At 49.8% G+C, this 15,463-nt stretch overlaps 1 protein-coding gene across 6 annotated transcripts in view; it reads left to right on the top strand.

Moving 5' to 3' along the window:
* The window catches only part of MAST2 (microtubule associated serine/threonine kinase 2), a 434,887-nt gene extending 422,292 nt beyond the window's left edge, over positions 1–12,595 (top strand). For all 6 annotated transcript variants that reach the window (XM_077149799.1, XM_077149797.1, XM_077149801.1 and 3 more), the window contains 18 exons: positions 408–540; positions 1,358–1,419; positions 1,661–1,746; positions 2,156–2,364; positions 3,307–3,445; positions 4,835–4,967; positions 5,744–5,909; positions 6,507–6,608; positions 6,871–6,993; positions 7,169–7,278; positions 7,552–7,706; positions 7,939–8,219; positions 8,328–8,525; positions 9,271–9,497; positions 9,696–9,818; positions 10,270–10,406; positions 10,543–10,736; positions 11,009–12,595. In XM_077149799.1, the coding sequence (XP_077005914.1) occupies positions 408–540; positions 1,358–1,419; positions 1,661–1,746; positions 2,156–2,364; positions 3,307–3,445; positions 4,835–4,967; positions 5,744–5,909; positions 6,507–6,608; positions 6,871–6,993; positions 7,169–7,278; positions 7,552–7,706; positions 7,939–8,219; positions 8,328–8,525; positions 9,271–9,497; positions 9,696–9,818; positions 10,270–10,406; positions 10,543–10,736; positions 11,009–12,540 (4,110 nt within the window). In that variant the 3' untranslated portion in view covers positions 12,541–12,595. The remainder of the gene's footprint in view (positions 1–407; positions 541–1,357; positions 1,420–1,660; positions 1,747–2,155; positions 2,365–3,306; positions 3,446–4,834; positions 4,968–5,743; positions 5,910–6,506; positions 6,609–6,870; positions 6,994–7,168; positions 7,279–7,551; positions 7,707–7,938; positions 8,220–8,327; positions 8,526–9,270; positions 9,498–9,695; positions 9,819–10,269; positions 10,407–10,542; positions 10,737–11,008) is intronic.
* Positions 12,596–15,463: the final 2,868 nt, after the last annotated feature.

Here is a 15,463-nt window from a genome sequence, read left to right as displayed (position 1 = left end):
GGAGATGCTCAGTAAATATTTGAAGGCATGCATGGTCCAGGGCTGTGATTCCAAGCTCTTGTGACCCATAATTGAGTATGTTCTAGTCTTAACTAGGCACCTGAACATGTCTGATAATGCCTTCTGACTGGGGAAAGGCTTGGGACCAGGTGAATAGGTTGAATACTCTTGAAATCTAAAGCTCTGGTCCTTATTGCTGGGAAGGAAGCATATGCTTAGGGTGTCCAGACTGCAGCTAACTTCTGAGACAGCTTTGTCCCCATTCTCATGATCCCTGAATCAGGATGTTTCTGGGTACTTGGGACCAGAGGTTCCCATCAACCCATTCTGAGTATATGCTATAAAATCAAAGAGGCCAGCCTTCATTTGTAGCTCTCACCACTGACTACCACTCTCCCCTGGTACAGGAGTTTGACCCTGAAGAGTTCTACCACCTGTTAGAAGCAGCTGAGGGCCATGCCAAAGAGGGACACGGGATTAAATGTGACATTCCCCGCTATATCATTAGCCAGCTGGGCCTCACACGGGATCCCCTAGAAGGTGAGCATGGGCCCCACAATCCACAAATTCTAACAGCAGGGAACCACTTGGAGAAGTGGAAACAACATGACCTCAAGTGCCTCAGGACTATAGGAGGCACCCTGTGTTCTCTGTCATGTAACAGTCTTTCCTTTGGAATTGGCTGTTCACATCTGCCTGTTACAACCTGCCCTGGACTGCTTTGGGTCCTTGAGTTGCTATTGGTCCAGATGGGCTAAAATTGGAACCCTCAGGTCAAAAGAGACAAACAACAAAGAATGATGTTTTCAAAATTGCCACATACCCTGCATGCTTGACTCTCCTGCTGGCCACTTTACAAGTTTTTTGTGACTTTGGAGTGTTCCCAGCAAAGGGTTTCAGAGGATCTTTCCCTTCTTCTGGGCTTCAGATTGGGTTCCCACATGAATGGTGGCCTTCCAGGGTCCCAAATTATAGTCTTGCACTTCCTATCTTCTATGCTTTTCAACCCCATCCATTAGAGCAGAGTCTGGGCCAACAGGATGGGAACTGGTAGCCCATCTTTGGACCCTGCCTTTCAGGAAGTGTCCCAAGTTTGAAGCTTTGTAGAAACTGCCAGGCCCTGTGAATGATACTAGACTTTTGGAAATAGCTATGATGCTATTATTTGGCTTGTTTCCTGATCCAAAAACTGTGAGTGTGCTGAGGATAGGGCCACAATGCTGTATTCACATCCAAGACTAATACAGAGAACATAGATGCCTACCATGCATGTGCCTATCCTGTGATCTGAGTGGACTGCTGAGATGCCTGACCATCCTACACACACTTTTATCCTGTGTCCTTACTTTGACTCTAGAAATGGTCCACTTGAGCAGCTATGACAGTCCTGACGCTCCGGAGACAGATGATTCAGTTGAGGTAAAGACCCTGAGCTCCTGCTACCAGGTTGGAGCCTGGGTGCTATGAAGTAAATGGCTGTGAGTGGAGCATCTGAAAGAGGGATAGGGGATCGGGAGGTTGCAAACACTATCTGAGAACTCATTCTGTTCCTGGGAAAGAAGAGGCAGGAGGCTACAGCAAGGCTGAAAGCCACAGCTTCCCCAAGCACATGGGCTTTGAGGAGCACACCTGCCTTCTGCCTTTTCCCTTCTTCTTTTAGGGCCATGGAGCTTCTCTACCAACTAAAAAGACACCCTCTGAAGAGGACTTTGAAACCATTAAGCTCATCAGCAATGGAGCCTATGGGTAAAGGCAAGGGTCAGGATGTGGCAGGGTTGGAACAGAATCAGCTCTTGGCCTCTTTCTTCTAGAAGTGGATGATGCCCAGCCTTCAGTTTTCTCTGATGCCCGGGCATAGTTCCTTTCCCAGACAAGATTCTTGTCCCTCTTTATAGCACTCCTCCTCTCCCTGAACTCTGGGTGTAGAGTTAATCTGTGTCTTCTGGACTTGGTATATCAGGTCTCTGTTGGTCAGGAAATTGAAGAGCTCTATGGACCAGGTGGGCCCAGATCCTTCTCACTGATAAGCACACCCCTGCTTCTTGTGCATTTGTAAGGTGTGAGGAGACAGTTTGGTCACTTCAGCTCTGAGCCGTGGAAAGCACAGCTCAGGAGCTGAGGGCCCGTGGGGGATGGGGTGGGCTGTGTTTCCCAGGGCCGTATTCTTGGTGCGGCACAAATCCACCCGACAGCGCTTTGCCATGAAGAAAATCAACAAGCAGAACCTGATCCTGCGGAACCAGATCCAACAGGCCTTTGTGGAGCGTGACATACTGACCTTTGCCGAGAACCCCTTTGTGGTCAGCATGTTCTGCTCCTTTGAGACCAAGCGCCACCTCTGCATGGTGATGGAGTATGTTGAAGGTACTGAAGGTAATGGGGTGGGAGTGGAGAGTGGGGGGTAGGGTGGCCTGGCGTGGAAGCCAAGACATAATCTTAGAATTGGTCCTGAGCTTGGATCAGCAACTTTGCATGGGGGTGAAACTTCAGGGCCCAGCTTCCCAAGCCCTCATTGGCATTGAATTTTGCCTTAGGATCTCAGAGACCATTTGGCCACAGTGGGCACAAAGTTCCCTGTTTCTCACAGAGAGAGGGTTCTGGAGCAGTAACTACCATGAGGGCTTCCTGTGTTTGGTGCCATGATGGCCTCTCTGGGACAGGATGTAGCAGCCCAGCAACTATAAAATCCAACACCCCTGAATCCTTCACACTCTCTACTGCTAGGACCAGACGAGAGGATTGGTGCCAGGAGGATTACATCTGGCAGGTGGCTATGCAAGGGACACCCCTCGAAGCCATGCAAATGCCCTAGGAATGGGATAGAAGAGCACCATGGGGCACAGCTCTGGGGAGGGGCAGCAATTTGTTAATGGTCTGCCTTCTCCCCTTCTCACTGTTGTGGGACACTTCTAAGATATCTTTAATTCAGTGGGTTCATGCCAGGAGTTTGCCGTTGTTACTTTACACCGAAACTAAAGGAAAGCCAACAGGAAGAAAATAAATGAACAAATGTTGAAGTCTCAGTTGTGTTTCTAACATACAGGATTCCCATCCTAAAATTAATTAGTCCTATCCCTTTTAAGTTACCTTACAGGCAAAGAGGTCTGGGTTCCCTTCCTCCCTGGCACAAACAGTATCCCCTTACAGATTCACCTCACCTTCCACTCCCCTCCACATTGTTTCCCACCCAGGTCATCAGCAGAGTATTCCATGAGTCTACCTCTAGGGCCTCAGTGACTGTAAACCTAAGACCATCTAGAGCAGGAAACAGGATCCTTCCCTCATGGTGGCCTGGGCTTGTTGCAGGGGGAGACTGTGCCACTCTACTGAAGAACATTGGGGCCCTGCCTGTGGACATGGTGCGTCTGTACTTTGCGGAAACCGTGCTGGCCCTGGAATACTTGCACAACTATGGCATCGTGCATCGTGACCTCAAGCCTGACAAGTACGCCCAACTCTCTGGATCCCTCCTCCAGGGTCTCCTTCTTGGGTCCTTAGAAAAATGGAGGCATGTGTGAATATAACCCGAAGAGCTGCTAGAAAACGGTACCCATGTGGAAGGTCCATCTGGACCTAGTACTCTGGCCCCAGTACTCTGGCCCCCTGACCACCCTGGGCACAGACCATTGCCAGCAAGGTCTGGCAGGGCCTCATAAAGCTTCAGGATGTAAAACAGTCATTGAGGAGCCCTATTCAAGAAATCAAGCAGGAACAAGCAAATCATATCTTGTAGATGGCTGAATGAATGCTATCTTACCAACACTTACTCTGTGCCAAGAACTGTGTTCTGGGCTGGAAATACATAACTACATAGTCCCTAGTCTATAGAACTTATGTCTAGTTTGGGAGACCGAAATATAGCATATATGCTTTTTAGAGGGCATTAGGAGGAAAAAGGAGGAGCTTTCTAAAGTTGGGGAGCAGGAACTGCAAAGGCCCTTGAATGTGAGAGAACATGACCTGTCCAGGAACTACAAATAGCACAGTAATGCAGCCATAACATAATGGTGTAAGAGGTAAGGCTAGAGAGGTAGGCAGGGGATAGATCATTGGGGGTCCTTTTGTTAAGAGTTTTTCTTTGTTTTTTTTTTTTGTTGTTGTTGTTGTTTTAATTGGGGATTTATTTTAAAGGGACCTAGAAAGCCTTTGTAGGGCCTGTTGAAGGTATGATTGAATGACATGCCCAGGGTTTGTTTTAGGTTGAAGAAAGAGACTCTGCTAGAGGAAAGAGACAATGGAACTACTGAAGTAGATCAGGCCAGAAACTATAGTGCATGACCAAAACAGAGAGAGTCAGGATGGAGAAAAGAGAAGAGAGAGTATGACCAGAACAAAAGAAAAGGTCAGGTTGGAGATGAGGGGTGGGAAGGGAAGTGAGAGAGCATAGGGGTCTGGGATATCATCTGTAGTAAAAGTGGCTTGGGTCTTAGACAGACCTGGGTTCAAATGACCACTCTGGCTCGTTAACTCTGTGAGCTTGGGTCTGCTAATTAAACCTCTCTGAACCTCTTGTTCTTCTTTTCTAAAAGGGGGGAAATAAAACCTACTTTTCTTACTCTTAAAATCTTTAAAGGCCAGAATATATTTAAAGTTCTTATTATAGAGCTCATTAAGTAACAGAAGCAGTTTAAGAGGGACAATTTTGTTTTGGGCAAGTTGAGTTTGTGGTACCTGTAAGAGCTATTTACCTTTTCACAGCTGCTGGTCTCCCTGCTGAAGCTACCCTGCTATGTCCCACAGAACCCCTCTGTGGGAGAGTTTGGCAGATGCAAAAATCAGCACTGCCTGGAAAACCAGGATATAACTCCATAAATTTGTTTCTCTGATCTCCCAGCCTCCTGATTACATCTATGGGGCATATCAAGCTCACTGACTTTGGACTATCTAAAATTGGTCTCATGAGTCTGACAACAAACTTATATGAAGGCCACATTGAAAAGGATGCTCGGGAGTTCCTGGACAAGCAGGTAAAGAAACAGATTTGGGACCTTGAAGGTTGAATTCCAGGGCTCAGAATAAGGATTTGGAGCCATACACTCACCCTGTAGTGACTGTATGGCTCACTATAAGAAAAAAGAAAAAAAAAACCTGGGGCTCCTGACTTTTCTACCTGTTGGTTCCAGGGAGGCATTAAGAGAAGTGGTACATATGGATCTAAAATCCAAAACCATCTTCCTTTTCAAGATTTGAAGAAAATAGGTCAAATAAATATTGACACTCAAAGAGTTTGATCAGTCCTGAATATCCCAACCAGAATCCAGGGCAGGGCACTCTTGGGGCCTGTTGTTCTTGGAACACAGCTTGAAATTTCCATCGCCCTGTGACCTAGCTTCCTGAGAGTGGCTTCTGGATATTCCCTGATGTGACCATTTTTTGGTTGTGACTGTTCTCAAGTCCCTATGGTAGTCTCACAATTGGTAGGGTCTGTTCTATTGGAAGGCTGGAGGACAGAGGCCAGTCATGGGGACTAGATGCCAGGAGGAGGGGTTGAGAGCTCAGAGAGTAGTGTTCCTGGTTAGAATTAGATGTTATGGTTAAATTAGGAAATGCATAAACTTACCCCACTAATAATTCCAACTCTGGTTCCATGGTGTTTCTGTTGATCTTATTCATTAACTATGGTGAGCTGAGTCTTCATTCAGAGACTTCTATGCTTTAGAGGTGGGAACTTCCTCACCCCTCCAGCCATCATGTCAGCAAACTGCCTCAGAATTTTGATTCAGACTGGCTTTTCTGTGCTCAGGTATGCGGGACCCCAGAGTACATTGCACCTGAGGTGATTCTGCGCCAGGGCTACGGGAAACCAGTGGACTGGTGGGCCATGGGCATAATCCTGTATGAGTTCCTGGTGGGTTGCGTTCCTTTCTTTGGAGACACTCCGGAGGAGCTCTTTGGGCAAGTGATCAGTGGTAGGTACCATCACTGCAGCCCACTGGGGAGGCATAATCTGGACCTACAAATATGATTTATGCATGCACCTGTGAGGCTTCCAAGATCTGTTCTCAGTTCATGTGTGCATGTTTGGCATGTTTGCATCTTAGATGTGTGCATATGTTTGTGTTTTTGCTTGCCCTTTATGTCTTCTTGGACTGGTCCTGTTTTCATTCATAGGTGCATGGGTAACTGTGTTATATATGTTTATATCCTGTGAATATGAGTTCCCTGTGTGTGCGTGTGTGTGTGTGTGTGTGTGTGTGTGTACACACATGTCTGGAGTATAAAGGCAGAGTGAGTTGACACTTTAGGATGGGGGAAATCACAGCTTTGCAGTATCCACCCTGAATCAAAGAACAGACCATGGCCCAGGGTGCGTGATACTCCCCCTCAGAGGGGAGGAACCTATAGAATTTAAGGAACTGGGGCCTTGGGCAAGGCTTTCAGGGGCTCTGGGCCAAGCCTTCTATGCCTCCATTCCCCGGGATCTTCTTGTAGACCTCCTCCCAATTTCTGAGGCCCTCCTCTGACCTACGCCTTCAAATTTTCTCTCACTCCTGATGACTCCTCAGATGAGATTGTATGGCCTGAGGATGATGAGGCTCTCCCCCCAGATGCTCAGGACCTCACCTCTAAACTGCTCCACCAGAATCCTCTGGAGAGGCTGGGCACAGGTAGGACCAACCCCATTGTCCTTTCTCACCACTATGAAGAGAGAGAAGGGCAGCTGAGTCTGTGCAGTCTGTAGGTTCAGGCTTCAGGTGTGGGTAGGCCCTCTGGGTCCTGAAGCTCTGCTGTGCTTCCTATAAGCAGAAAGAAGGTCTTTGAGCTGAGACCTCTAGGCCCAGCCTCTTCAAGTCTGGATTCTCACTTGTTGACCTGGACTCTACAGAGCTTATCCTACCACCCCCTTGTCCATGCCTACCCTGTCCACAGGCAGCGCTTGTGAGGTGAAGCAGCACCCATTCTTTACCGGTCTGGATTGGACAGGACTTCTTCGCCAGAAGGCTGAATTTATTCCCCAACTGGAGTCAGAGGATGATACCAGCTACTTTGACAGTAAGGCAGAATGGGGCAAAGTAAGATGGGAGTCCTTCTTAGTTCCAGAAATGCCTGTGCACCCCTACCTTGGCATTAGGAGCAATTTCTTTGGGGCCTTGATGAAGTCTGAAGGGTCACAAGGAGGCCATCACTAGAGGCCTCTGAAGGAAACTGTCCTGGTTGTTTGGCCCAGCCCGCTTGGACCGATACCACCACATGGACTCGGAAGATGAGGAAGATGTGAGTGAAGATGGCTGCCTTGAGATCCGCCAGTTTTCTTCCTGCTCTCCAAGGTTCAGCAAGGTGCAGCTGAGGCAGGCCCAGGCTGGGAGGAATGGGATAGCAGATTGGGAGAAGAAAACCTGTCGAGGGACACACCTGGGGCCTTGCTGGGGGAGGTGGTAAGGGGACCATCTTTAGTAAAGAGGAGTAGGGGCTGCTGTGTCAGGTGTCTCTGGGAACACTCCAAAGTCAGACATAGGAGATGCTGAGGATGCAGTAGGTTATCACAGATATGTTTTACCCCTTGGGAGATGTATCTGTCTGAGCCTGCCTCCACACCCCCTGTGCCTACAGGTATACAGTAGCATGGAGAGGCTCTCACTGCTTGAGGAGCACCGGATACCACCCCCCACCAAACGCAGCCTGAGTGAAGAGAAGGAGGACCGCTCAGATGGCCTGGCAGGACTGAAGGGCCGAGACCGTAGCTGGGTGATTGGCTCCCCTGAGATGTGAGCACCCCAAGCTCACCCAGGGTGGGCAGCACAGCATCCATCAGTTGCCACAGGACATGGGAGAGAGGCATGATGCTCAGACATGCCATTGGCAGTGAGAGGGCATTAGAGGGCAATTCCTTGGGGGAATGTCTAAGGAGAAAAGTTCTATGACCATAACCCTTGTGTGTCCCTAAGGAAAGCTGGGTAGGAGGCGGGGACACAGCCTCACCCCAGGCCTCTGTCTCAGATTACGCAAGCGGGTGTCAGTGTCCGAGTCTTCCCACACGGAGAGCGACTCAAGTCCTCCATTGACGGTGCGACGCCGCTGCTCAGGCCTCCTGGATGTACCCCGCTTCCCTGAGGGTCCTGAGGATACCAGCAGCACCCCCAGGAGGAAGCAGCAGGAGGGCACATGGCTTCTAACACTCCCATCAGAAGGGGTACCTGGGCCTGTCCCTGAACGGCCAGTAGAACGGCGGCTGACACTGGATGAAGAGCCCATTGGTCAGAGCTGTGGTTCCAAGCCAGGTGTAGCCACATGGGCCGAAGAGCCTGGGCTTGGGGCACCTGAAGAGGGGCAGACGGGGAGGGAAGCTCAGCAGCACTGTGGGCCTCATTGCTCTCTTGGACCTACAGCCATGGAGCCCCGTGGAGGTCGTGGAGCCCCACAGCTGGCTGAAGGAGTCACAGCCAAGGCCATCAGCGACCTGGCTGTACGTAGGGCCCGCCACCGACTGCTCTCTGGAGACTCTGTAGAGAAGCACACTACTCGCCCTGTCAACAAAGTGATCAAGTCTGCCTCAGCCACAGCCCTCTCCTTGCTCATTCCCGCAGGTGAGGCCCCTGGGGAACTAGGACAAAATTCACAGTAAGGGCCTTGGATCTCTGTGGGTTGCAGCGGGTCTGTATATGGTAGATGTGTGAGTATGTGTGTTGAAGAGCAAGCATCTGAGAGACTGGTCAATGCATGTCCCCATATCAAGAGGCTCGAGGTCTCTGGAAGTGTGCTTGATGTCTAATGCTGACTGCGTGTGTCAGAAGGCAGAATGGCATAGTGTAAGAGGTGTAGGCTCTGAAGGCAGAGAGTCAGCTTATATTCAAATCATGGCTCTTGACCTTGAAGAAGTTGTGTAATCCCTCTAGACCTCAAGCTCTTCATCAGAAATGTAGATAATGGATGCACAGGTAGTTTGGTGGTAGAATGCTTGCCTTGCATGTGGGAGACTCAGGTTCAATTCCTGGCCCATGCACCCCCTCCCCCCCCAAAATGTAGACATTAAGAGTAGCAACCTCATGGAATAAGTGTGATGCTTAAATATGTATGAGGAGCTTTATAGTCCTTGATACATAATAAGTACTCAATAAATGCCAGCTGCTGCTCCCTACCACCACTACCCCAGGGGCCTAGGAGGGTCTGGGCCCAGGAGAGTTTTGCCAGTCAAGGGCTCTTGGGAAGATGGACCTCAGGATCTGTGACTAGAGATACTTCTGTGATCAACACATTGACAGGGGCCTGGGCTGGGCACATGGCTGAGCTAAGTCCTGGTTTAATCTTACTAAGTCCTGGCTTCTCCTCCAGAGCACCACAGCTGCTCTCCATTGGCCAGTCCTATGTCCCCACATTCCCAGTCGTCCAACCCATCGTCCAGGGACTCTTCTCCAAGCAGGGACTTCTTGCCAGCTCTTGGCAGCTTGAGGCCCCCCATCATCATCCACCGAGCTGGCAAGAAATACGGCTTCACCCTACGGGCCATCCGTGTCTACATGGGCGACTCAGATGTCTACACTGTGCACCACATGGTGTGGGTATGTCTGGCCATCCATACCTGTGCCTCCCAGCTTCATCACTCCGGCACTTTCCCCTTAGTGGATCTCTTTTGTCCTTGCCCGTACTACCCTCAGGAGTCAAGGAATGGGGGTAAAGGTTGTAGTTTGGTGAGCAGAACCAGTCCCCATCCTTCCTGCTTGGGCTTCTGGCTGAGGACTTTTATCTCCCTGGGACAGCACGTGGAGGATGGTGGTCCAGCCAGTGAGGCAGGGCTTCGTCAGGGCGACCTCATCACCCACGTCAATGGGGAGCCTGTGCATGGACTGGTACACACAGAGGTGGTGGAGCTAATCCTGAAGGTCAGTGCTGGGTATGGCAGCCTGCTGTGGTCCCTGAATACCGCCAGCCTCGTGAGTCTGTGATTGGCCCTTGGGGAGTAGTAGAGGTGGGCACACATACATCTGACACTGAGGACAGATGCCCATATACATAGAATTTGGGTCTGGCCACAGTAGAGGGTTTTCTCCAGAAGGTAGCACCCTCACGGACCCAGGCCTTGGATCCTTCTAAGCTGTGGGTGGAATTGGAGAACAGGACAGATGAGCCTCTTCTCTACCTTCCTGCTCCCAGATCATTCTGAGGCTCCAGTAGGAGCCGTTTCTTAATTTGTGAAAAGGGAAGACAGGTCTGTGTTTCAGATAAGTTGGTGCAAGGGCAGAAGCTAGAGCTATGGTATAGCCAAACTCGGGGTGAGGGCAGGGACAAGACAATGTAACTGCCTAAGCCTAAGGTTCATGCTTTGCTCCCCAGAGTGGAAATAAGGTGTCTATTTCAACAACTCCCCTGGAGAACACATCCATTAGGGTTGGTCCTGCTCGGAAGGGCAGCTACAAGGCCAAAATGGCCCGAAGGAGCAAGCGGAGCCGGGGCAAGGATGGGCAAGAAAGGTGAGCAGGACTTAATCCTGAGGGTATGCACTGGGCCACCTGGGTGCTAGTATATGCTGGGCTCCCTGATCCTGGACCCTGTGTACACTAAGCCCCATGTACCAACCCAGATACCCTCTGGCCCTTGTATCTGCAGCAGGAAAAGGAGCTCCCTGTTCCGGAAGATCACTAAGCAGGCATCCCTGCTCCACACCAGCCGCAGCCTTTCTTCCCTCAACCGCTCCTTGTCATCAGGGGAGAGTGGGCCAGGCTCTCCTACACACAGCCACAGCCTTTCTCCCCGATCTCCCACTCAGGGCTACCGGGTGACTCCCGATGCTGTGCATTCAGGTATGAAGGGCCCCTGACGATCACACAAACAACCCCTGGGAGGTAGGAAAGTACCTGGCCCCTCTGCTTTCAGACCCCACTGAAGATCATTCAACCTACCCTTGAAAGGTCCAGCCAGGTTGAGGGTAGGGGGTGACAGTGACCCAGTGGTGGGTAACCTTGACTATCCTGGGGCATTCCAGAACTGGATTCTGTGTTACCCCTCAATTACTTCTAACAGCTAACACTGTTGTTTTGTCCTCTCCTCCTTTTGTCTGTCTGTCTGTGCAAAGTGGGAGGGAATTCATCACAGAGCAGCTCCCCAAGCTCCAGTGTGCCCAGTTCCCCAGCCAGCTCTGGACACACACGGCCCAGCTCCCTGCATGGTCTGGCACCCAAGCTCCAACGCCAGTACCGCTCTCCACGGCGCAAGTCAGCAGGCAGCATCCCACTGTCACCACTGGCCCACACCCCTTCCCCTCCACCAGCAGCATCACCCCAGCGTTCCCCATCACCCTTGTCTGGCCATGGAGCCCAGGCCTTTTCTACCAAGCTTCACTCATCACCTCCCCTAGGTAGGCAACTCTCAAGGCCCAAGAGTTCAGAGCCACCCCGCTCACCACTGCTTAAGAGGGTACAGTCAGCTGAGAAACTGGCAGCTGCACTTGCTGCTTCTGAGAAGAAGCTGACTACTTCTCATAAGCATAGCCTTGATCTGCCCTACCCTGAGCTGAAGAAGGAGCTGCCACCCAGGGAAGTCAGTCCTCTGGAGGTAGTTGGGACCAGGAGTGTACTCTCTGGGAAAGGGGCACTGCCAGGGAAAGGAGTGCTGCAGCCTGCTCCCTCACGGGCCCTGGGCACCCTCCGAGACCGGGCTGAAAGGAGAGAATCGCTGCAAAAACAGGAAGCCATCCACGAGGTAGACTCCTCAGAGGATGACACAGATGAGGGGCCTGAGAACAACCAAGGTGTACAAGAGTCAAGCGTGGCACCTAACCCAGAAGTGGGCCAGAATCCTCCCCCAAGAGGAATGGGAGAGGGTGGTGGGGAAGAGAATGCCTTCTTGCCCAGTAACCCTAGGAGCCAGTGCTCAGTGGTCCCAAGCCAGTTGACAGGAATCACACTGGGGTCTCCCAGAATAGAGAGCCCCAGTGTTCCCCAGAGGCAGCTTGGGAGACCACAAACTTTTGAGGAGGCTGCTAGCACCTCACCAGCCTCCAACCTGAGTAGGGGGGGACCCACAGACCCTTACCCTTCTGAAGGGTCCTGGAAGTCCCAGCACCTCCACACCCAGGCACTAGCAGCACTTTGCCCCAGCTCTTCAGAGCATACCCCTACCAGTTGCTCTGCCACTGCCTCTACCCCTGGGGATCCAGGCCCATGGTCCTGGAAATTCCTCGCTGAGGGCCCAGACAGGGCATCCACAGGCAGAAAGGCAATGATGGGAGCTGGACCAGCTAGCTACCAGAATTTGGAAACCATAGCTTCAGGCCAGCCTGAGAACCTGTCTATCAAGCATGAGGGAAAGTCACAGCCATCCAGTGCCCCTGGACTGGCCCATTTACCATCTTGTAAGGTTTCCAACCACAGCTGGCTGTGGGAGCCTGAGTGTCCACAAGAAGATAAAGAAGAGCTGGAGTCAGCCCTGGGCATCACCAAAGTGCCTGATGCCTCAGGTGACAGTAAACAAGACGTTCCAGGCAGAGGCTGCCCCCATACCCAAGAATCTGGGCCCAGCCTGCTCTGGAGAGGCCGAGAACCAGGGACCCCTCAAAAGCATCAGGACTTGGCATTGGTACCTGATGAGCTTTTAAAGCAAACGTAGCGGTTGTCTGCCATTTCTTGCATTCAGACCTGTGTAATACACGTTCCTGAAACCATCTCTGTCTTTTGCTTGCTTCCTTCATTCAACACAGATGTACTTTGGGTCTATGTGATGCTAGGAATACAGTGGTAAATAAGACACCCTCGGGAGAGGCACCTAACCAAGCTTGGCTTTCCAGAGACTATGATGTCTAAGCTCAAACCTGAAGGATAAATGATAGGTAGTAGTTTGCAAGCCATAGGAAAGTGGAGATTGGTTTAAGAAAGAATGTTCAAGCGTAGAGCACAGCACCCATGATATACCTGGTATATGAAAGAAACTGAAAACAATTCAAAGTGAGAATGGGTCTGCAGGGTTAGGTAAGGGCCATATCTAATGGCTAGTCTTCCTGGAGTTTAGACATTTTATGGAAGTAAAGGGGAACCAAAGAAAGCCATTTAGCAATTAATATTCCCACCTCATATAGTCAGGCTTTCAGAGATTAAGTAATGCAGCAGAGTCATACAGTTTGGGCAGAACTTGAATTAGAACCAGAAGTCATGCCTCTTTGTTTCTAACTTGGAATGCTTCTTAAGCAGGAAAAGAAAGGTTAAGGGTTTAGCTTTGTATATTCCTAATTTGAGGTACTTGTGAACATCCAAAAGGTAAGTGGATGTATGAGACTAGAACTTAGCAGGGAAACCTAAACTGAAGGTAGAAGTTTGAGTCATTGATATAACATATCCATAGTAATACAATGAGGAACACTAACGTTTCAGACAAGACAAAAAAAAAAAAAGAACATCCAGAAGAGAGTCATAAAGTCCAAGAGGAAAGAGTTGTAAAATGGAGAAAAAAGTTAACTTGTTAAAATACTGAGAGGCCTACCATGCTGGAGACCTGGCTTTGATTCCCAGTGTCTGCCCATGCAAAAAAAAAGATACCAAGAGGCCAGCTGAGGCAAGAATAGATTTAGTAACAAGTCCTTCATGTTTCTACCCAGGTCTGCCTCAGCCCTGGAGATAGACATTGCTGAGATGCTTAATCCCCAGTGGTTAGAACTGCAGTTGTAATTAGGTAACAAGTGTGTTAGGGAGGAGGGAGGAAGTAGTGGGACCAGGTACATATGACCCTGCAGCAAACCAGGAGTGAGGAGGTGGCTTCAGGAGCAAGAAGCTGAGCTGTGCCAATACTAGAAAAAGAGTGTCTCCATGGTGATGCAGGACTTACCACAATCCAATGCCTAAATCCAAAGCAGAGGCGCCACCTGCGGAAAGGAAAAATCATCGGCCCTTCGGGAACATGTGGCTTTGTCATGCCACATGGTGATGGGTGTGGCCACCAGAGGGCGCGTTCTACCTATTGAGGCAGAGCCCATTGGCTTTCCAGTCCCCTCTTGAACTTGCTTTCTACTTTCAGTCAGTGGTTAACATCAGACCTGAGCCACCTGATACTGGGCAACAGGGATGCACACTACAGGTCACTGCCAAGAGGATCCCAGGGGAAGGGTCAAGGGAGTGAGCGCCCCAGGTAAAATAACAAAATCTGGTTAGCATTATATCCTGGGGGGGGGGGGGGGGGGATCAGGAAATTACGTCTTATAGCAGCTAGCTTATGGGAGGGAGAAACTACCCCTCTTTGGGAGCTTAGAAATGTGTGGGGATGCTTTTTGCTTGTCAAAGCAAAAATGACACAGTGGGAGAAGGGTGGGTGTACAGAGATGCTAGGTGTCCTGCAATGTATAGGTCAATTGCCCTAAGTGCCAGCGGTACTCCCGTTGAGAAACCCCAGGCCAGGGTTATCCTGAGAGGCGAGGGAAGTTTCTGAAAGGTAACTGCAGGGGAAGGGATGTGATCAGATTTGTGTTTTAGGAAGATCACTCTAGCTTCAGTGTAGAGGTGCCTAGGGTGAAGCAATATACTGATCTATTATGCTGGTCTGAACCAACTGCAAAAGTCAGGCAGGACCAACAGTCTGAGAAAGGAAAGAGGGAAAGTGAGGGGAGCTGGGCACAGTAGGAAGCATTCAGCAAAAATGATGGTAATTAAAGCCATAAGAGTAGCTGAGGACCGTCCAGGGAACACAGCAGTAGGAGGGAGGAAGGCCCAAGACTGGTGCTGGCTGAGAAGAGGAAGCCACTTAAATGAGAAGTTGAAGTGGAAGATGAGATCCTGAACTGGGGAAGGGACTAGGGTTAAACAGGAGAGGAGCCACCGTTCCCATGTGACACAGACAGTGGGGCTAATAGCTTTGTAGCAGGAAGTTGAAGGAGTGATTATCTGATGACTTCTGTTTCTGTGAAGAAAGGTGAGATCATTTAAGAAATGGTTGAGTCAGAAATATAAGAGGAGGAGGTTAGCTGACTTGGGAAATAGAAAATTGTCAGCAATAATAGCCATATTTATCAGGCACTTTATATTCCAGATACTGTTCTAAGCTCTTTGTACATAATTATATCATTTTCACATAACTAAGAAGTAGTTACCCTTTTTTACAGATGAGGAAATTGAAGCAAGAACAAGTTAACTATCTTGCCCAAAATGAAGCCAGGAATCAAACTCAGGCAGTCTGGCTCCACAGTCCAAATTTCAAATGCTGTTCTGGAGATTGGAGGTCTCGGAGTTGTCTTGGCACTACCCAGGACGTTTGTGTAATCTCCAGAGTGACAGCCTACACACGCGGACTGAAAAGGGAGCATTTAAGGTGATCTAGAATTGCAGGGTCCCCTAGGTGGTTATATCTAAACATCATAATCTTTGTTGCAAGCAACAGAAATTGAATCTGGTTAACTTGTAGGCAGGAAAAAAAAAAGGGATTTTCTGGTAGGATATGAGTTAGCTTGCAAGACTGAGAGGAAGACTAAAACACTAGGCTCCAGAAAGGATCAATACATAATGAGTGGTTGGCAGCAGAAACATCTTGGGCAGGAGACCTCTAACTCGGG

This window comes from Tamandua tetradactyla, chromosome 2 (genome assembly GCF_023851605.1).
Source record: "Tamandua tetradactyla isolate mTamTet1 chromosome 2, mTamTet1.pri, whole genome shotgun sequence".
Classification (NCBI taxonomy): domain Eukaryota; kingdom Metazoa; phylum Chordata; class Mammalia; order Pilosa; family Myrmecophagidae; genus Tamandua; species Tamandua tetradactyla.
Note: the sequence above shows the minus strand (reverse complement) of the source record. Positions and strands in the feature narration are given on the sequence as shown.